Below are 22,445 nucleotides of genomic sequence, written 5' to 3' on the forward strand. Positions count from 1 at the left end.
AATGTCCGAGGTTGTGAACGAAATACCGTAACGATTGTATCCGTGTTTATTTTCTTGTATAATGCTTAAGTCATTCCTACTGCAGTTGAAAATAAACTCTTTCTTCTACCTGTATAATAACCACTAGGAATTGCACCTTTAATATTCAAATGTTGTCAACAGTAATACCCTATGAAAACATTGACGCCGGGACTATATTTAGATGTGAATGGGGCAATCGTTACCGGGACGTCTCGATGATTTATTAAAATCTGATCGGTACAATAACTCGTTCACAATGTTAAAAGATGAGAAATATCTATAGCAGGTATAAGTATGGCACGTGCATGCATTTTTCTTAGTTCGTTTTTTGTGTCGTCGCTTTATTAGTTTTTGTGTGTGTGAATATTAGATTTATTACTTTTTCAATACTATCTGGTGATGATTGTTTTTTAAACTTAGGACTATGAAACTCAGTTTCCAATTCCAGCCATGAGAATATCTTTGATTCAAATAGTATCACACATGTCATTAAATGAAGTTTGAAACAAACGAGTCCAGGCTTTGAATTCATTATCATGCTCAAATCAGATTATGTGTTCAAACCCAATTTGTCATTCACGTGAGTTATAACTTGTGTATTTCAATGTAATGCTAAGTTCTATAATACTCTACTAGGTCTTGAATACCTGCCATGATGATGTGAGCCTTTACCTTGAGTTAAATCATAAAAACTTTTTTATGCATTATAAACCCTGAACTCTCAGGACAGTTCTCAGATGGACGCTGGCTGGTAAGAAATATTTGTCTTTGTAACGCAAATACCGTGGCTTTCTGATCGGATTCTCATCCTTTACCAATCCACAGTGGGCGCTCTATCTATGATTAGTCAGACTGTAACTAGTTCTGTACTGTTCTCGGTCGTATGTTCAGCGTCCTAACACGAAATCTGCAGTAGACATTTTGACTGATGACTATTTGATCTCGGTCTGGCATCACGTCATTGGGTCTGCTGCTCACAGAGCCGCGTGTTAGAGGTAATTGAGGTACGTCCTTCAACGATTAATCCGGCGTAAGGATATATCTATCATCAGATAGAGTGAAGTGTCGAAATCATAAAAGAGGTCTGGTCTAATATTGGTAAAGCAGTGCTTTGGCCAAAGAGTCCATGCTTTCGAAGTTTTGCTAATGATTCCATAGTCTTGGACACTGCCTAACTATTTCATACTTTTGGCGATTCTTAATATTCTATGTTTTTAATCTGCCTAAACGTTCCTCGGTCTAATCTTGATCATTGGCTAAACATTACATGTTCTTGAGCATTGTATAAAACTTCCTGTTCTTAATTTTGTTTAATACTTTCATGATCTTGAACAATGGCTAAACTCTCGAAGTTCATGATTTTCCTAAACATTACTTGGTCTTGGACAGAAAACATCCCCAGATCGTTCCCAGATCATGAATGTAGGCTAAATACTCAATATCTTTTAATTTTTGGTGAGCAATTCATTTAATCAACCTTTTGTAGAACTTTTCGTGGTCTTGAACATTGTTTAACTTTCCATGTTCTTGAAACAGTGTTTCGTACTGGTGTCATGATATTTTTGTTGGTGATACATGTAACATGTTATACCTCCTGTATCACGAAATATTGCTATTTTATCACTTGTGTTTAAAAGTTTAAAAGTTTGCACAGTAGAAATGTAAAACTCAACGTTATGAACATTCTTATCCAGACATGATTTATACTAAACATTACCTAAATACTAACACTCTTGATAATGTCTTTTTTCTTACAAAATGATCATTGTTTTGTTAAAAATTAAAAACAAAATAAATTAATGACTTTAAATGTCAAATCGTCAAAGTATTGTGTTCTGTCTTTCGCATTGCCCAAAACGAGACACTAAGGTATCCCATGCAATGGGCATTCACAGGTTCTACCTGTAACCTACTATGACCATTGCCACAGTGAATATTCCTAATAAACCCATATATCGTGATACAGTGTACGTGGCGATGTGCTTTCCAAATATGATATATGGGAATACATTTCTCAGCCATGATACACTTACTTATTTAATGCTCCAGTGATTCAAGATTGATACATTGTAAGAAATAATGTCTAGGTTATGTCATCCTGACATTGGGTGGCTTTTTAGGTCAATTAGTGTCTGCATTGGAAAATAGGGGTTTGAGTTTATAACAAATCGTGAAATATGGCATTTTGTTTACGTGAATATAGAAAAAACAGAGCTCTAGTTTTAAGAATATTGATATTTACACATGAATATATATTCTAACTATAAAGACAACTTTGTGCAATTTCACATTGTAATAATCAAAAAGACCAAAATTTGAAATATATATGTATGTCGAAGTCTTCGATGCAAATTAAATCTAAATTTTTGGCATGTGCATCACATTTATTTTGACAAGTAGTGTTCCAGAATGTTACATTGAGATATATAGGCACTAAAAAGGAGTTTGACTTGATTTAAGATGTTAACAGGCAGCGAATCGGTCATATAGGGACATCAAATACTGCTTTAAAATCTGCATAGTCACCCACTAATATATCGCAGGAAACCATTTCTACATGCTGCTTGGTCGTGATAATGTTTTGCAATACATCTGAAATAAACTCACTGTTGACTATTCGATATGTTAAGAACAGTACCTAGAACCGACTGGTAGGAAAAGACTTTTATTTTGACTTTACGGGCAGCGCAGTCTAATAAATTTATCTTTATAACAGACCGTGTTATTTTGCAAATAATCCGTTGATTATATGATAAAAATGAACGAGGAATTTCACTTCTAATTAGCTTTTAACTGTTGCATATCATCCAAATATAAAATGTTAACTAGTACAGACATTGTAGAGACCTTCACTATAGCGAGGTAATAATTTCTCTGTCGGGTATAGAAGCTTCACCTGAAGAGTGTGCTTCATCTTTAAGCTTGAAAAATACATTGTTTACATTAGCGCTGATCTCTAGGGGTTGTATTTATACTTCCTGTTTCTAATTAAGGGTAAAGTTGACATACTCTGAATTTAGTATACAATTTTCTTTACTTTTCACTTGGAATTGGCAAATATTTTTGCTATTATGTTTTATTTTTTCATATCGTGGCATTGAACTACTTTCTTGAGTTCGGTCATCATTTTCAACCCTTACTTTTAAATTTATTAGCACTGTACACATGCACAATCTATAACATTACATTTCAGTAAATATACTGTCATCCGACGCTGTATGTTAAAGAGGTACTCTTCCTATCATGAATATGGCAATACGTACCGTGACATTTAATGCAGATTCAATTTTCTGTTATCAATTTGGAATTGACATTTTCCCTCAGAACAGAAAGTGTATGATCTTTGATTAATAATTTTAAAAACAAAACGTTGTACTTTGCCTTGATTCTAGCACACTCTTCAAATCTTTGCATAACTGACACAAAACAAAAGAAACGGTCACAATACACTTAAGTTAACCTTCACTACATGTAGAGCTTTGTAACAAAACAATCATCCAATATTAAAAAAAACGTAATACAGAAAGTGATGACCGCTCGGCATTATGGAAGGTCAAATCTTGTTGATGTTTATGCCTACGGCAAGGCGCTACACTTCCGGTCTTGTTTTTTCCCTCAATGTTCTGAATTTTTGAAAAACTTCGAAAAAAAGGCTACAAAGCAAGTCAACCATGGACTATCGGTAAATAACGAAACGAAATATCACAGGTTTTAAAATGATCAATTCAATAGTATTGATAAACTTCATATCTATACTTTATGTTGAAGTCTTTATAGAAAGCGTCCTGTCCTGATTTGACCTATTTCGTTCCCCTGTTTCATGTCTCAAAACAATCACAATCTTAATATTTGTTTGTGTATGTCAATGTGGTATTCTGAAATCTACACTGGTAAAAATAAATGCGATGCACTTGCCCAAAATATAGAATTCGATTCTTGCAGAAAGTTTTTTTTTTAATCTCATTTTTGCACTTTCAACCATACAGCAGACGACAGTTTTAACAAGGAGGATTATAAAGCACAATTATGAAACAGAATGAACTCTGTAACTACATTTCTATTCTTCCCTTTTTCAACTTTATTCCTCATTCCGTTTTATGTAGAGACTGATTGAATCCTCAAGAACCCCAAATCATGGCAGTGCCTTGATCTTAGCATTGACGTGTCTCCAGATCGGTATCATAAAAAGCTAAAAAAAACTTATTTCCAATCCATTTGAAAAACAGATTTTTTAAAACTTTGTGTTAGTGTCCGCCTAAGGTCCCATTCAGTATCTAAAAGTACGTGATTTAAAGACGCATAGAGCGTCGTTGGGTCACATTCGTTTCCAGAAAAGTGGGACAATCGGATTAGCGTTGGCTGGATTACCAAGACTCGACTGTAGATGCATCATGGTATTGTTACGTGCAGTCGGCTTACGTTGAGTTAACTCCAGCGTAACCCTTACTTTACAATACAATTTATTTTTTGAATTTCAGTTTGTATATTGTCATATAGCATGTACGTTACTTTGTCAATTTTCAATGAATGCATTTATGTATTGTTCTGTTTGTGGATCTTCGATTCGGAGGAAATAAAGAGAATAATAACGTAGTTGAACAATACACCGTGCCGATTCTCCATTGACCTCGATATAGCTATCCACTACCGATTGACAAAAACAATTTCTTTGTAATTGCTGAAAATAATTTTGCGATGAATAGAAAATAAAACACAATTTTGTAAAATTAGTAAAAGAATGTTTTTGAAAAAAATATCGCGTTTCCATTAGTCCAGACAGTTATCAGTCATTGATTTTTATAGAAATAAAATAATTAAAATCCATTTAAAAAATAAAATTTTGAGAAAAAGTAAATGTAGCGTAAATCACATGGTCTGCCGTAAATACAATAGCTGACGTTAGATTTTATAAAACAAAAAAATAGGACTTGTATATTGTGGTTATGAGTATATTATGAAAATAAAAGTTATAAAAAGATTGGAATAGTGACAGAACTCAAAACAATATTTCTGTATCAATATCTAATTCCGTGAAGATATCAAGAAAAAAATATGATACTCCGGACAGAATATTTGTTAATCCCCAGAAAAAATGCTTAGTTGAATACTTAATTCAGATTTAGTGAACATAACCTCGAAGTAGCAATTATTGGAGAGAAAATTTGAACCCCGTGAGAATAGAGATTGTGGAAAAAGTGAATTGAATTCTAAAAAAAAATATTGTAGGAAAGTTTGAAGTAATTCCCAGAAAGTAAATTCAAATTAAGCCCTATTTTGTGACACAAAGCAAAATGCATTCAATAACACTTGTCTCTCTGATTTTTATGGGATACGACAGTTATAAGCAAATATTATCTTGAATGACGATTACAAGGTTATATACGGTAATTTGGTGACACAAGGGAGATAACTCTAATATGTTTACGTTCGGGTACCTGTTGTTGCACCCACGTCATTTGAACGGAAAGCTGCCGGTGACAGTGTAGCTAGTCTGTTATGTTCTCTCCGCTGTCGTGATAACAACGCCTAACAGCCATTTTGTGGTGTTTCGTCGGGTTGTGTGACATATACATGAGAAATGTGACTGAACACTTGATATGGGAAAAGACAGAATGCAAAACGGCTATGGTAGTGGCAGCGAGCCTGGCTCTCCAAATGGCCATCATCCCTTCCGCGAACATAAACAGGCGTCGCGACAAAGCTCCACAGAGCTCTTTGACTTGGCTTCCAAGGTAGGCTTATAATGCAGTGTCGGTACGGTTCACTGAATGTTCGTCATGGTTTAAGTTAGTGCAAGTTAGCTGTCATGGCCGTAAATATTGTTAAGTTCAATATATCCACATGTATTGTAATAATTTTATGAAGTAGGCCTACTCCGTGACTTTTCTTGAGCATGTTTACATAACCACAGTAGACCACGCAGGGGTCACTCTCAATAGGGAATTACATGTATCCCCGATACTATCACTGTCACGACTTTAAGTTTAATGACAGCTACACAGACATAAACTCCCCATCCCTATAATGATCGTGGCCCACCCATTCATCGAATTATAACCGTAACACGTACCACTGACATTAAAGAATTATAAAAAAAACCGTGTATGGCCATTTAAAAGTCATAATCTTAATTTATTCAGATGAATCAGGAGATAGAATTTTTATTAATAAGTGTTGATTTCTTTTGAATATTAACCTTAAGTGTATTCATAGAAAGACATTATAGATTAAAAAAACAACATTGACCAGGCCCAAATGGGGTATAATTCAGATTATTCTATCCACTTATAGTCGATTTATACAATTTTTTTCCTTGTGGTTTTATAAAATCCTGTTACGTACATTACACAGAATTAACTTAAAACTCCTCTCATTCGGTATAAAGTGACACGTCCTGAAAGACTGAGCTACACCTGTGTATAGTAAAAGTGTATAGTGATGTTTCCTCTCACATAACAATGACAAATGTTACCTCAGGCAGATGACTTAAAGATCTGGCATTGTCATATAACAATACCTACATACCTTGATACATGTGGATGTCTAGAGATTTACACAGAGATATTTAGACCCCACTAAAAAGGGTAGCACATGCTTGGGAAGGTGACCAGCATAGCGATGTAAAAATCACTTTTTGAAGGATGTACGTTCAGCAGTATTTACATAAAGTAGTGGACTCTGTAAAGGTAATGAGAAAAGTTATGTACTTTTCGTGTAAAAAGCCACTTTAAGTTCAAAATGTGTTGTTATATATTTAGAATGTAGCTGTAGTATAGATGATGTATTTATAGATTTAGATTATGCTGTATTGATTTATTTTTCTTAAATGTGTTTTTTGTGCATTTACAATTGTTATAATTTAAAATTTATATTCCCTTTTCAATAAATTCAATCTTAAATTGACTGCAGGAAATGAAGCTCATTCAATGTGTTTTTTTAAATTTGGACTTTCACCATACTTGTCCCCATTATGTTAACAGTTATATGCTTTTTTGGACATTGTATTTTATAATGAGATCATGTAATACATTGCATAACAATGTATTTTACCGTAAAAGACAGTGTGACCGGGCCACTCGAACAATACTGTATATATCGGATATCTCCTGTTTGAATTTTGGGGGTTTTCTACACGCATCATCTAAACCAGTAATTTCACTTACCAGATGCCTTGGGCAAGTAGATTTCATGAAATTTTTCAGTATTTACTTTGAAAATATAGGTGGACTTGAGGAATTTTTCAAAATCTGCCTGCAAGCTTTATGTACTCTAAATAGGAAATTGTACACCCTGGTACAAACATTATTATGTTGTGGTATTAGGGCAAAACAAAATGGACCTTTGAGTATTCTTGGGGAAGAAGTACCCCGATAATATTTTTTCTTTTTATAAAGCATCATTTTCTTGAGTTGTGATTGAAAACAATTGTTTATGATTACTGAGTGAGGTCCTATTACTAACTTAATTACAAACATAACTTACACATTCTGGAACATATGTATCCAGTGTTTATTTTACAATGGTGACAATGGAAAACATTCAAATGAAAGATCTAGAAGGATAGTTGAGGATCCCTGCCCCACTGCACTGTGTTTATTCCTTATAAACAGTAACCCTCCCCGAAACTTCCGCTTAGATATGGTTTGGCCATGGCCAGGACACTTTCGTTAACCAGGTACCTCAATCTGTGAGAGCGATAGTATAACAATCTGAAGTCTAGGGTTTGAATCCCGGTCTAGCCCCGCTGAATTTATACACACAGAACACTGTTGTTAATTATATTTTGTTTATTTCATCTTAAGTATTTCTCTTAAAAGCCTAACAAGGTACGTTTTTTCCCAGAAATGATTTATAGTAGAAAAAACAGTGTCCAATACTTAGTCCCAGGCTTTGGCAATGGTACAAGGATTCTTAAGATATTGTCATTTTTTTTATATTTACAAAATTTGTTTTATGGTCTCTTTTAATACACTGTAAATTTCACATCTTACATGAGCAACATTTCCTGTAGATCAGAATCATATTTCGTTGATGCTAATATTTATTTGATATTCTATGTTTCGCTTTTTTGACATTATTGATGTGTAGCACAACCCTAGAAAATCATATTTTTTTTACTAGATTTTCTTTCAGGTGTCTTTCACAGCCATACTAGTAATACATCATGTTTAACTGAATACCGTAAGTGAGCGACCGGGAGAACCTATGATATGATTATCATTGATGTTGTTTGTAGGTGATGTTGATAGGTGACAGTGGTGTTGGAAAAACATGTCTTCTTGTTCGATTTAAAGATGGTGCCTTTCTCTCGGGCAGTTTTATTTCAACAGTCGGTATAGACTTTAGGGTGAGTTCTATTTCATTTTTTAAAAATATTTCTATTTTCTCTTTTGTTTTCATTTTAACTACTGTTTTTATTTGTGGTGTTGGGTTTACTATAATATAATAATATTAAAAATGATAAAACAATGCAAGTCAGTGTTTTCACTAAGTTTTGAAATAGGTTGTTGACTTGAAAAGTATAAAGCAGGCTGAACGTTCGCCTGCAAAATGTTGACCTGTATTTATTCAGAATAACATAGCTGGTTCACAATTGATGAATAGGAGGCTACTTTTGCCAGCAACTAGCTTTTAACGAGAACACTAAGGTTAAACAGTTAGGAAATATTGTATATATATATATATGTGTGTCCACTTTGTCCATATTCAGGATCTAAATAAGAGTAGTATAGAACCTGATTGGTCTGGACATAAGATCATTTGTTATCTTTGACCTTGTGAAAGGTCATGTTTAGTGTCTGTGAGAATGATTTTGATAAGGGTTATTCTTGGCTGTATGAAATTAAAGACTGTTAATCGATGTCAATGAAGGAGTGTTTGTCAGTATGAAGGAAGCCTGGTAATGGTGAGGGAATTCTTGTCACTGTAACAGAAACCTTGTCACTAAAACGGAATCCTTGTCACTTTAACGGAATCCTTGTCATTGTAACGGAATCCTTGTCATTGTAAGGTAATCCTTGTCACTGTAAGGGAATTCTTGTCACTGTAACGGATCCTTGTCACTGTAACGGATCCTTGTCATTGTAAGGGAATCCTTGTCACTGCAAGGGAATCTTTGTCACTGTAACAGAATCCTTGTCATTGTAAGGGAATCCTTGTCACTGCAGGGGAATCTTTGTCACTGTGAGGGAATCTTTGTCACTGTGAGGAAAATCCTTGTCACTGTAACGGAATTCTTGTCATTGTAACGGAATCCTTGTCACTGTAAGGGAATCTTTGTCACTGTGAGGAAAATCCTTGTCACTGTAACGGAATTCTTGTCATTGTAACGGAATCCTTGTCATTGTAAGGGAATCCTTGTCACTGTGAGGGAATCCTTGTCACTGTAATGTAATCCTTGTCGCTGTAAGGGAATCCTTGTCACTGTAACAGAATCCTTATCAATGTAAGGGATCCTTGTCACTGTAACAGAATCCTTGTCACTGTAACGGAATCCTTGTCATTGTAAGGGAATCCTTGTCACTGCAAGGGAATCTTTGTCACTGTGAGGGAATCTTTGTCACTGTGAGGAAAATCCTTGTCACTGTAACGGAATTCTTGTCATTGTAACGGAATCCTTGTCACTGTAAGGGAATCTTTGTCACTGTGAGGAAAATCCTTGTCACTGTAACGGAATTCTTGTCATTGTAACGGAATCCTTGTCATTGTAAGGGAATCCTTGTCACTGTAAGGGAATCCTTGTCACTGTAATGTAATCCTTGTCGCTGTAAGGGAATCCTTGTCACTGTAACAGAATCCTTATCAATGTAAGGGATCCTTGTCACTGTAACAGAATCCTTGTCACTGTAACGGAATCCTTGTCATTGTAAGGGAATCCTTGTCACTGCAAGGGAATCTTTGTCACTGTGAGGGAATCTTTGTCACTGTGAGGAAAATCCTTGTCACTGTAACGGAATTCTTGTCATTGTAACGGAATCCTTGTCACTGTAAGGGAATCTTTGTCACTGTGAGGAAAATCCTTGTCACTGTAACGGAATTCTTGTCATTGTAACGGAATCCTTGTCATTGTTAGGGAATCCTTGTCACTGTAAGGGAATCCTTGTCACTGTAATGTAATCCTTGTCGCTGTAAGGGAATCCTTGTCACTGTAACAGAATCCTTGTCACTGTAACGGAATCCTTGTCATTGTAAGGGAATCCTTGTCGCTGTACAGGAATCCTTGTCACTGTAACAGAATCCTTGTCACTGTAACGGAATCCTTGTCACTGTAACAGAATCCTTGTCACTGTAACGAAATCCTTGTCACTGTAATGGAATCCTTGTCACTGTAACGGAATCCTTGTCACTGTAACAGAATCCTTGTCATTGTAAGGGAATTCTTGTCACTGTAACGGAATCCTTGTTTCTGTAACAGAATCCTTGTCACTGTAACGGAATCCTTGTCACTGTCACAAAATTCTTGTCTCTGTAACAGAATCCTTGTCATTGTAAGAGAATCCTTGTCAATGTGAGGAAAATTCTTGTCGCTGTAACAGAATCCTTGTCATTGTAAGGGAATTCTTGTCAATATAAGGGATCCTTGTCACTGTAAGGGGTGTATGATGGAGGGGATCTCACACTGGAGGGGGAAGATTCTTAAGTTATTAGCACCAAACCCAACACTATAACTCAGAGGGAGATCCCTCACTTCACCCTTTAGGGGGAAGGTTTCTTTTTATTTAATATTGATGTTATGTTTATGCATAAATATTGATGTTTTGCTTATGCATTTTTGCATGCAGTTGTTATGACTGGAAACTCCCTTTGTCTCAATCCTAGGGTTTAATTGGGATTTGCAATGGAGGTTTTGTCACCATGAGGGACACCTGTCAATGTGAAAGGACCCTTGAATAGCCCCATCATCTGTGGACAGTGGTCATATGACCTTAGTTGTTGTGTAGACATTAAAACCAAATCAATCAATGTATCTCCCAAGAATATGAGAGAAAATCCCTATTTCTGATCCCATCCTAATAGATCTAGAATGTTGATGATGAAAAGATATGGCAAGATTGGATGTGTGTCAGTAGATTAACTTTATACACAAGCTGGAATATTTATGATTCTGACAAGTCGGACGTTTCTCTATGGAACAAGCAGATACAGTAGAGCAAGGTTCCCAGCAACAGTGATAATATGAAACGATTGCATTTTGGGAGTAATGAAAAAATACTCTCGAGATTACAGTGGCTTTAAAATAGCCACCAGTTATACTGTAAGGTAAATACTCTGTTCAATAATTCGGATTCTCCTGTCAGATTAATCAACATTCATGAACGATTAAATTGTTTACATCTGTTTTTTAATTTCAATATTTTAGTTCACTGTAAAATGCAACAGTCCATCAAATAAAAGATCAGAGATACCTGTTAAATATGTAGACATTATATTACTGTGGAAATGTCTATTTCACTTGCTTATTGCCATCGTATCAACTATATGTATTGCTGTATATGTACTGGCATACCTTGTCAAGTTGCACATGGAATTTTTGTCCATCACACCTTGTCAATATGTAAACATTTGTATGTATTATATATACAAGTATATATGGAGCGTAATAGGTCATTAATGCTTGTCACCTGTATGTAACAAGTATAACACAATGCTAATGGACTTCTGTGACGGTAGTATACCATCTGTACAATAACAAATATCCACATACGGTTATGCTATATTTGGAATATTTTCTTCAGTCTTGTGAACTTGGATTAATAGAGAAGTGCACTGGGGTTAACACCATAGTGAACTTAAGTTAATGCTTTACTGCACTGAAGTGAACACTGTAGTGTACTGGGATTAGCATTATAGTAAAAAGGTGTTAATACAGTAGTGCACTGGAGTTAACACCAAAATGAAATAAAGTTAACGTGGTAGTGCACTTGAGTTAACACCATAGTGCGGTGGGGTTAACACCAGGGTGAACTGGAGTTACCCGCAGTGCACTGGAGTAAACACCACAGTAAACAAGAGTTAATACAGTAGTGCACTAGAGTTAACACCATAGTGTACTGGGGTTAACATTGCTGATGTGTACTTGAGTTAGCACTGTAGTGAACTGGACTTTTCGACATATTGTACTGGGGTTAATGCTGTAGTGTACCTGGGTACTGGAGTTTATACTGTAGTGCACTTGAGTTCATAATGTACTGGGGTTTTCACCATATCAAACTAGCTTTAGCACTAATGTACTAGAGGAGACATCACTGTAGTGTATTAGAGTTAACACTGTAGTGAACTGGAGTGCACTTCAGTGTTTTGTCTGGTGCATAGGGAGTGAGAACCTTGTTCACTACATGTGAACTATAAAGTGCACACGACATCAGTGGCTCCCAACTGTACTTAATACACCAGGATATCCGGTACTGTAATTGTATGATACAGGTAGACTGTAATTATACCATACAGCAGGTGTGGTATTGATCATTATTTTAACCTAGCTGTGTCTCCTGTATTATATATTTCATATCTATGTATCTACTCTTTGTTGTTGTTCATTCTTTCTTTGACTGGTAGATTACAATGATACGAGAAAATTGATGTTTGTACAAGCTTTTTTTTAGTGCCCATTAGTTGTAATTTGAGAAAAAAAAATGAAATATTGTTTATATGACTTGGAAGAGTAGGGCGTGTTAAAAACTGAATATTTATTGAGTAATTTCAAAAACGTGAGCTGATGAGAGAAGTTGAATACACAGTGAATATTTGTCATCATTTGTTAGTTTGGAAGGACTTTTCCTTCAAAATAATGACAATAGTACACTGCTAATTATGTTAAAACAAGACTCCAACTCCCTAATGATTGCTGGATGTTTTCATACAAGAGTGCATTGTCATTGTCCCGGCAAGATGTTACCACAGAGTGTACATGTACTATGGTTTTACGTGCATCTTTGGTGTTGAATTGATAAAAATAGGACATAAAATGTAGATCTTCAACTGTAGATCTTGAGTTTCATGTTCTTCAGGTGAACAGGATTGAATACAATTGAAAACAATGAGCTCTTTCTCATCTTGATTTAGATTTGTGGAAGACCTCTGACCTGACACTGGCATCAATATCTACCAGTGCCAGGTTTCTCACATATTGTTTGTTACTTCAGTTTGGGCATTAAGTGTTAATTGGCACATGACATTTATTCAAGAGTCGTGTCTTTTTGTCTAAATGTCACATGACATTTGTCCTGATGTTTCAAGACATTTGACCAGTGTCACATCTTCAAACCACTTGACATTTGTTTTGATGTCATATGACTTTTTCCACTGTATTGCATATTAATGTCCGACAACATTTTATTTTGATGTCAAATGTCACAAAATATTTTGTCTTAGTGAAACTTGACCATTGTCATATGTTATCTATTTTGTCTTTATGTCATATGACTTGTCTTTGTGCCATATGGCTTGTGTCATATGACTGTTGTGTCATATTACTTGTTGTGTCATGTGAGTTGTCTGTGTTATATGACTTTTCTTTGTGCCATATGGCTTGTGTCATATGACTTGTTGTGTCATGTGACTTTTCTTTGTGCCATATGGCTTGTGTCATATGACTTGTTGTGTCATGTGACTTGTTGTGTCATGTGACTTGTGTTGTGTCATATGACAATTGTCCTAGGTCCATGACATTTGTCTCGGTGAATCCTGACTTTTCAAATGTTTAATGTCAGCATAATGTTTGTGTAAATGTTACATGAAATAAACCATACTGTTATATGGATGGATATTTTTGTGACATCGTTTGATGACATGTTGACTTTAAAACATTTCACAGCAATACATCCCGTAATGACCGAGCTGATATATGGTCTGTATACCAACAGACTGCTACAACAAACAATTTTGTCATATATCACCAGAATCAGTGTATATTTCTATAGAGACCTGGTATGTCATTCACGGTTTTTGTGAGTCATAATTCCCAGGGAACAATTACCATATTCATACATTTAAATGCTTAGGAAATGAAATAATTGCATAAAAATTCAGATGATAATGACGAAACATTTATCTGTGGACTTGAATCCAATTATGTACGTACCAGTTAGATGTGATTTATTGTACGTGTCCTTTGTCATATATATCTGATATGAATACTACAAAATGTCATAAAAAATAGTAATCTGAAAATAGCACCACATGTGATTTGCCTATGCATTGTGTATCAATATCGGAATATAATTCTCACAAAAAATTCCCAACCTGTATGATAACCACGTGCACCAGCTCCAGTGAGGAACAGATTTGCGTTATACCGCATGTGGTATAAAGTCTGGAACTGTTCAGTTTAACCTGGAGTGATTTTGGCCTCACAATTCAAAGGCGATTTGATTGTGACATCCAGGCCTTTTACCATATTTATCATTCAATAACCCTGGTGGACCAACACATCAAGCCTTATTTATAGTAGGAGATGGGCTTAGACTTATTTATAGTAGGAGATGGGCTTAGACTTATTTATAGTAGGAGATGGGCTTAGACTTATTTATAGTAGGAGATGGGCTTAGACTTATTTATAGTAGGAGATGGGCTTAGACTTATTTATAGTAGGAGATGGGCTTAGACTTATTTATAGTAGGAGATGGGCTTAGACTTATTTATAGTAGGAGATGGGCTTAGACTTATTTATTGTAGGAGATGGGCTTATTACATTCAATGAAATAGCATTTGTTAGCATTTCTACTGAGCTGTATTTGACAAATTGACATGGGTGGGCCTATTACCAGGCATGGGCTTATTGTCAGATAAGTGTGATACAAGATCATTTTGCCTGAGTACCCAGTAATTCCTGTATATATCTTCCTCATTTTATTGCCAAATCCCACTTACACCCAACTTCAATGGGAAATGGTTGCAATATTTCGAGGTTTCAACTGCACTCAAACATATTTACTGCAAACAGGCTGATTGTGAATAATTTCTTTGTTTCCCTCTGGTAAAGAATTGTCTCCAGAACACAAATTTCTTTAACATATTATGTCTAAAGCTAACTTATTTCTTATGTCTCCTGGGTTTAGGAAATTGTCATAAATGTGTGTTACAGTATAATGGGACATTAGATGTCTATATTAAAGCTAAGTTTGTTTTTAACACAAACAGGAATTGAACATTTGTTTTGCGAGTCTATGGATTGTATGTTATATAACAAGAAGAACTGTGTTGTAATATTAGGTTTTTGTCCTTAAATCTCTCAAGAATAATTGCTGTACATATCAGTGACATTAAACAGAGCCTCTAGGACCTTGTACAAAATCATACAAACCCAAGCGAAAAAACAGTAGAAACTAATTAAATGTGTGTGGTATGATATACGATGTTTATTGAAAACATTTTGATTGAACTCATCAACTAATCTCTCTTTATTTTTTTCTTTACAGAATAAAGTTGTTGATGTTGATGGTACAAAGGTGAAATTACAGGTAAGTGTGTCCTGAATTTAGATCACTTGATGCAGCTACCGACTCGTACATGTAGATTAAGCAGTGGAGATCTATCTATATACAGTGTATATATGCCATGTATTCAGGGAGGAGGCATATAAAGCGCTCAGCATCCTTTTGTCCAGTGCTGACATTTTCTTTAAAATATATTTTTCTTAGGGAATGATTATGTATGGGCTGAAACTTGATTTTATTAAGGGAGACAATTTATAGGTCATCTGAGACAAAGTGTTATGTGACCTATTGTGATCGCCTTTTTTCCGTCGTGATGTATTGTATAAGTCCTCTTTATGGATGGAAATGTCCTGGTGTGTTTTATCAAAATTGTGAATTTCATTTTTGTGTTGATGGCCAGATGCACATGATACTTTGATTCTTCATTCAGTTATAAACCTGCAAAACAAGTCGTTTCTCAGATGTATTGTGTTAATGTCAAATGTCAACTTTTATGTTCCATTCAGAGAAATAAACACATAAAGATTTCATAGTAACCCTTTTTACTGTCAATTCATACCAGCATATTGTTGACTGCGCCAACTATCTTTTTGAACTTTTGAAACTGATGCTTTTGTTATCTAATCTCCAATCCCTGTCGGCAACCTCACCCTCCCGTTTCATCAATACACTATCATGGTTGGGATAGTTTTTTTCTGTTAGGATAAATAGATAATTTATTCTACATCACGTATGAGAAAAAGTAGTAGTAGTAGTAGGTGTGTGATTGTGAAGTAACAGCACGGCCATTGTTGTAGACTGCCAGCCTCCGTATACATTGGTCACAGCTGAGGATCGGTCCGTCACAGCTGGGCTTACCCAGGGCCATGTGAATGGTGGTATAATCTGTACCTTCACTTAGCATCCCTTATGTACAGCAGGCCTAAGCTATTACACATACATTATATGCCCATTAGGGTTTAAACAGTATCTGTAGCTAATTACTAATCTGATATCTGGTAATGAAACATGTTCAATAATGACTGAGTGACAAAATAGGATTGTGTCCTTTTTCAATTAAAGTCATGACATAGGTGTTTTATAATAAAGGTTCCTTGACTTGATTTTCATTCCCATTTAATTTGAATGGTTTCACGTTTTTGAAAGTTCACCCTCCCGAAGAGCAAGCCACCATTACTTTTTCTTCATACATTTTCTTGCATAACCTAGAGGCATGGATTGAGTAATCATGCTCACCCATCTGTCTCCTGCCTGACCCCAACTTTGATTCTGCTCAATAACTTGAGATCTGTCTGTGGGCCAAAAACTACTCAAACCTCATGGAGTGTATTTTTCACTGAAATGGCTTGCATTTGATTACCTTTGAAGTCCAAAGGTCAAAAGTCAAGGTCACTACTGAGTTTCAACTTCATATACTGCTTTCTTATGAAAAGTGGTTGCTTCTGTTTTTCAGATTGAAAGGTCAAAGGTCAAGGTTACTGGTACAATAAACAGAAAATAAGCTTCCATGTAGTTATAAAGTCATATTCTCATTGTCTGATGAAAACTATTTATACATCTGTAATGCTTCCTTGAAGTGCAGGCTGGGGATTACATTTCAGGTCCAAGGTCAAATGTCAAGGACTAAGGTCACTGTTGCTTTACATAGAAAATTGGATCCCATGCAATGACCTGTTTCTGTTGGCCTGTAATACTCAGTCTTTATATTTTGGGATTACTTTTCTGGTCCAAACGTTGCCGTCACCATAAATAGAAAATTTCTCAAGTTTCCGTTGGCTGAAACACTCAAACTTCATACACTACTACTTTATGGAGAGTACTTGCCTGGGATTTCTTTTCAGTTCTAAATTTCAATGCTGAAGGTTACTGTTACAAAACATTACATTCTGCGCCACACCAATACTTTGGTATCACAAACCAAACCATGTCTTCCCTCGACCTTACACTGAGAGGATAAGTATTGCTTGTTGTTACTATGTTACAAAGTTGTTGTAAAAGTCTTGCACAGAAACTTTATTATACAACATTCAGAATTTCACTCAAAGGTCCTTTTTTTTATGATAATGTTCTGCTTTTTTGAAAAATATCAAAATATTCACCCCACATATGAATACCAGTTTTTCATCAAGAAATCAGGTCTATCCTCCATATATTGATATGCCTCAATTGAGATGCTATGTTTTAGTACAAATTTACCTAATTACCAAGACTACCACTGTCTGTACATGTCACTCCGCGTGGAAAGTGCCCCACAGCTGTATAGATACTGTCAGTACAGTGTTTCATGTTGTGTACAAATGTACATTCACTTAGCTCTTTAAACCTCAGTATTCCTATATAGAATCGAAACAGTGAGAAATTTTGTACTCAATGGTAAATAAACGATTTTAAATCTTAGCTGAATTGTGTAAATGGCCAGAAGCTATGATTCTTTTGTTGAATTTTAGTCTTCCTAAACTTGATTTGTGTGAAACGAAATAGTGATTGCGCAAGAGATTAGAAAGAACTTGAGATCCTGTTAAACGACTTACGTGACAGTGCTATAAATGTGATTGACTCGTGAATTACCATAGAAGGTGTTAACTACGTAACAACCCCAGAATCAATATATGACCGAAATGATTTTCTGATCCAGATGTTTAAGGGTCCTCGTACCACTGCCAAAGACTAAATAATAATATATAACATTTGATATAGCGCCCTACCTAGCTAGAACAAGCCAGTCTAACTCATTCACCCCTGAAGACACATTTGAACCTTTCCAATTCAAAAGTTGGAATAGTCCACTATGAAATTTCAGGGGTGAAAGAGCTAAAGCGCTTAACAGTGCATAGATATACAATTTATGCAATCAATACAATTGACAGATAAATTAATCAATATTGAGGAATTTGCAGGAGCTGCCTAATTAGGTGCTAATTACTAGTCCTATACCACCTGCTGAATGTCTCCCTTTGCGTGTATGCCTGCATGTGTACTGGAGATGTTTTATCCATTTGAAATAATTTTTCCAGTGTGGCTATTCATATAGATCATATGTTTCGGGACTTTGATGAAAATATAATAAAGATGAAATTTTAAAAAATATAATGAATAACGATGTTGTGGGAAACAATTTAGTGGGTCTAGACCAGGATTCGAACCCAGGACCTCAGATCATTAAACTGTTGCTCTTACCAACAGTGCTACCTTCTAAACGGATGTCTTCTGGCCCAGTTGCTCTAGTTATAAACAAAACAAAATCAAGAGGAGTTTATTGTATATTCATTAAAAAAAGTGAAATTCTCAAATTAATGTTTTGCGTGCAGAGGGACAGGAATCCTTGAGGTAACAGTGCCTGGGATTTTATCTTACTTATAATTCTGTTGATACACTAGTGATATATGTGTATGATACACTAGTGATATATTTGTATGATACACTAGTGATATATTTGTATGATACACTAGTGACATATTTGTATGATACACTAGTGATATATTTGTACGAAACACTAGTGATATATTTTTATGATACACTAGTGATATATTTGTATGATACACTAGTGATATATTTTTATGATACAATAGTGATTTATTTGTATGAAACACTAGTGATATATTTGTATGATACAATAGTGATATATTTGTATGATACACTAGTGATATATTTGTATGATACACTAGTGACATATTTGTATGATACAATAGTGATATATTTGTACGATACACTAATGACATATTTGTATGATACACTAGTGATATATTTGTACGATACACTAGTGACATATTTGTATGATACAATAGTGATATATTTGTACGATACAATAGTGATATATTTGTATGAAACACTAGTGATGTATTTGTATGATACACTAGTGATATATTTGTACGATACACTAGTGATATATTTGTATGATACACTAGTGATATACGATACACTAGTGATATATTTGTAGTCCAGTTTGAGTCAATATTGCTATGTGTCGTCTAAGGTCTCAATATCCTGTGTTTGATCGAATATTTTCTTGTTTATAGATAAGAAATAACCTGTCATAAATTAATAGAAAATGTAGAATTACTTGATGTACATTCAACACAACATCCACCAATAATATCATAAACTCTAACGCTGACTTGTAACCTCAAGGAGATTGCTGAAATGGTCAAATTTGTTAAATATTTGTTTGGTATCTTATTAATGAAATCTCAAGTAAGGATAGTCCCCAGGACATGAAGTTGGCTGTTTACACTTGACTTAGCGTGAAAAGCTGTGCTGATCCTTAGTTTTACCTGTACAGGTACATCCAATTATAGCCACCTACACACCAGTAAGAGCTTGCGGATCACATCCAATACCTGTAAAATAGCGATTTAAATGTCACATTTCTTAGTATACTAGGTATTTTACACCCGAGTAGCGGCTTAATATAGCTGTGTATCTTAGTATATATAGACACAACTTCCCTAGTCTATGTTCAAGTGTTGGCTCATACACCTGAACATAGCATTTAAAAAAGCATAATTTCTTTTCTTAATTTAACACCTTTCATGAAAACTTCTTCAAAAGATTTTCTTGTAAACGCCTTTCTTGAAAACTTCTTTAGCAGATTTTGTTAAATCAGATTGGTATTTTACTGGATAGACTTTAATTTATTATAGTGTAATTGATTCTAATATATAGACATACATATTTAGAGGTTTGTTTTTATAACGTATTAACTGCCTTATAAATAAGTACCATTTGTGCTGACTGGCAAAAAATTTGATGTAACAAATAATTTGTTCGTTTCCATAATAAGGTTCTTTATAAAGGAAAATAAATGCTGGATATAGAAAATTAGTAAATAACTTTAGACACTTTTTTCTTACATGGATATATATGAAATTTTCAATTTCTTTAATTAACCTTTAGCTTACAGCTCATCAGTACATTAGTCCGAATTATTCTGACGTTTTATCGACTTTTTTCATATCGGTCTGTCGTCGATTAACGACGATGTATCGCCCCACTGTTCCTTGATGGAATGACAAGATATTGGACAAAATTCTCAGGAGGAAAATGTGTTTCTGTACTAAAACAAACCTGCCCTTGTAGACAATTGCTTTAATCTGTTATAAAAAAAAGAAATTGTCTGTGACACTGCCCCCTCACAGGACTGCCATCAACTACTCCCCCGTACATTAATATTGATCACGAGTCATTACAACATTTTCTAAATAATTGCTAATTACTTACACTGACATGAAACCTCATCTTTTACTTGGAAGTCTTTGCTTGTCATCAGCGGTGACATTTTACCATCAGTAAACATGTGGGCCGCAAGCCATTACATTACCGACAAAGTCATGGAGCAATGACAAAGGAAATAGAACAAAAGTACATGTGAGTGAGGGCTGATATTTGTACAGGAAAATGATTTATAAAGCTTCAGGAAAGTGGATCTACTGATTTCTTTATTTTTATATTCACATCAGCGTGCCTTAATGCTCCCTGTCCCACTGCTCCTGTGTTTTTTCTCTATATACAATAACCTTCCCTTAACTTCCATTAGAATATATAATTACTGTAGCACAGTAGGACCAGAAAAGTGTAACCCCTCTCAAAATGTAGGCAAGCTCCGACAGACACGCCTACCCTGTCACCAGGCTACAGACATATTGAAGTTAGATGTATTGGGGCGGGGGACATCAGAAAATCCTCCTCTTCCTATTGTGCTGTTGTTAGATATATTTTATTTCACGATTTCACGATTTCATGGAAACTGTTTAATCTAGACGAAATATGTTCCAGTTTAATGATCTTTTAATAGGACACCAGGACTCCTTATCGCCGTAAGGATTTTAGAGGTTTCACTATGCAGTGTGTACAGTCTTGATGTCAAATCGATTTAAGTATAAACGCAGAACAATATACGTGTTTGGGGAAATCTCTGGTGTGTATGGTTACTATATGTAAGGTACTGATAACAAATATTTCACCAGTACCAACAGAATACTGTCAGGCTGTTATCCCTAACTGTGCTGTTCTGTTTTCAGATTTGGGACACAGCAGGACAGGAACGTTTTCGAAGTATAACACGAGCTTACTATCGTGATGCTAATGGTATGTCACCATGGCCACTGTTTTCAACTAATCACCTGTACATAATGGACAACTGATTTAAGTCTGACCTATTCAATTAGATTTCTGCATAATCTGAAATACTACTGAAATGTTAAGAACAATTCAAAACTTGTTCCCAACAGTGTTTGTCTTTGACAGTTAACACTGCATCATTACAAAGAGCCAGCTTAACTCAGATGTCCATTATACGAGGTGTATGCTTGATTTGTATGACCTACTTTGCTGATGACCTTGACATTTGTTGTTACAGATTTGGGACACAGCAGGACAGGAAAGGTTCCGAAGTGTAACACATGCGTATTACAGGGACGCCCACGGTACCATATTTACTGCTCTGCTATGTCTAGTGCTGTGCTCACCTGTCGTCTAGTCTCCCACTAACCACTTACATGTTGTGTCATTTACAGCTTCAGCAGCTGTGACTCCCGTCACTTTGGTTTTTACAAATGTTTATTTATACTTCCAATTTCAAGTAACATTTCGATCTTTTACTAATCTTTATTTAATGTTGTGTTTGAAAATTTCCCTTGAGTGTTGATTTTTTGTGTGTAATGTACAGTTTGCATGTATGAATTCAGTCACCATTTTTTCGTAAAATTGTGGGAACATTCTGTGATCAAAAAGAGGCAGTTGCACACTGTTACTCATTAGTGTCATACAAATGATTTGCTACATCTTGCTTTTTTGCTCTAGTTCAATTAATCTATGTGCAACTTATAATGGCTTTTAACGCTAATGTTTGTGAGGTGAGAGTTATTGTGTGTAGTTTTTGCAAGTGTTTCTTGATTTTCCAGTTTGATTTCTCCCCCTTAAACAATTTGAAAAGTTGGCAAACTTGATTTTTGAACTTCTTTAGAAGTATCCCCCTTGGTTTGGGGGGGGGGG

At 35.2% G+C, this 22,445-nt stretch overlaps 1 protein-coding gene across 6 annotated transcripts in view; it reads left to right on the forward strand.

Moving 5' to 3' along the window:
- The window catches only part of LOC110451212 (ras-related protein Rab-26-like), a 119,384-nt gene that overhangs the window by 83,416 nt on the left and 13,523 nt on the right, over positions 1–22,445 (forward strand). For 2 of the 6 annotated variants that reach the window (XM_021499111.1, XM_021499108.1), the window contains exons 3-4: positions 15,438–15,479; positions 21,811–21,877. In XM_021499111.1, coding sequence (XP_021354786.1) covers positions 15,438–15,479; positions 21,811–21,877 — 109 coding nt within the window. Of the gene's footprint in view, positions 1–5,463; positions 5,754–6,387; positions 6,708–8,257; positions 8,369–15,437; positions 15,480–21,472; positions 21,540–21,810; positions 21,878–22,445 lie in introns of those variants that run through there. The other 4 variants (XM_021499107.1, XM_021499106.1, XM_021499110.1 and 1 more) reach the window with 4 other exon arrangements.

This window comes from Mizuhopecten yessoensis, unplaced genomic scaffold (assembly GCF_002113885.1).
Source record: "Mizuhopecten yessoensis strain PY_sf001 unplaced genomic scaffold, ASM211388v2 scaffold5877, whole genome shotgun sequence".
NCBI lineage: Eukaryota > Metazoa > Mollusca > Bivalvia > Pectinida > Pectinidae > Mizuhopecten > Mizuhopecten yessoensis.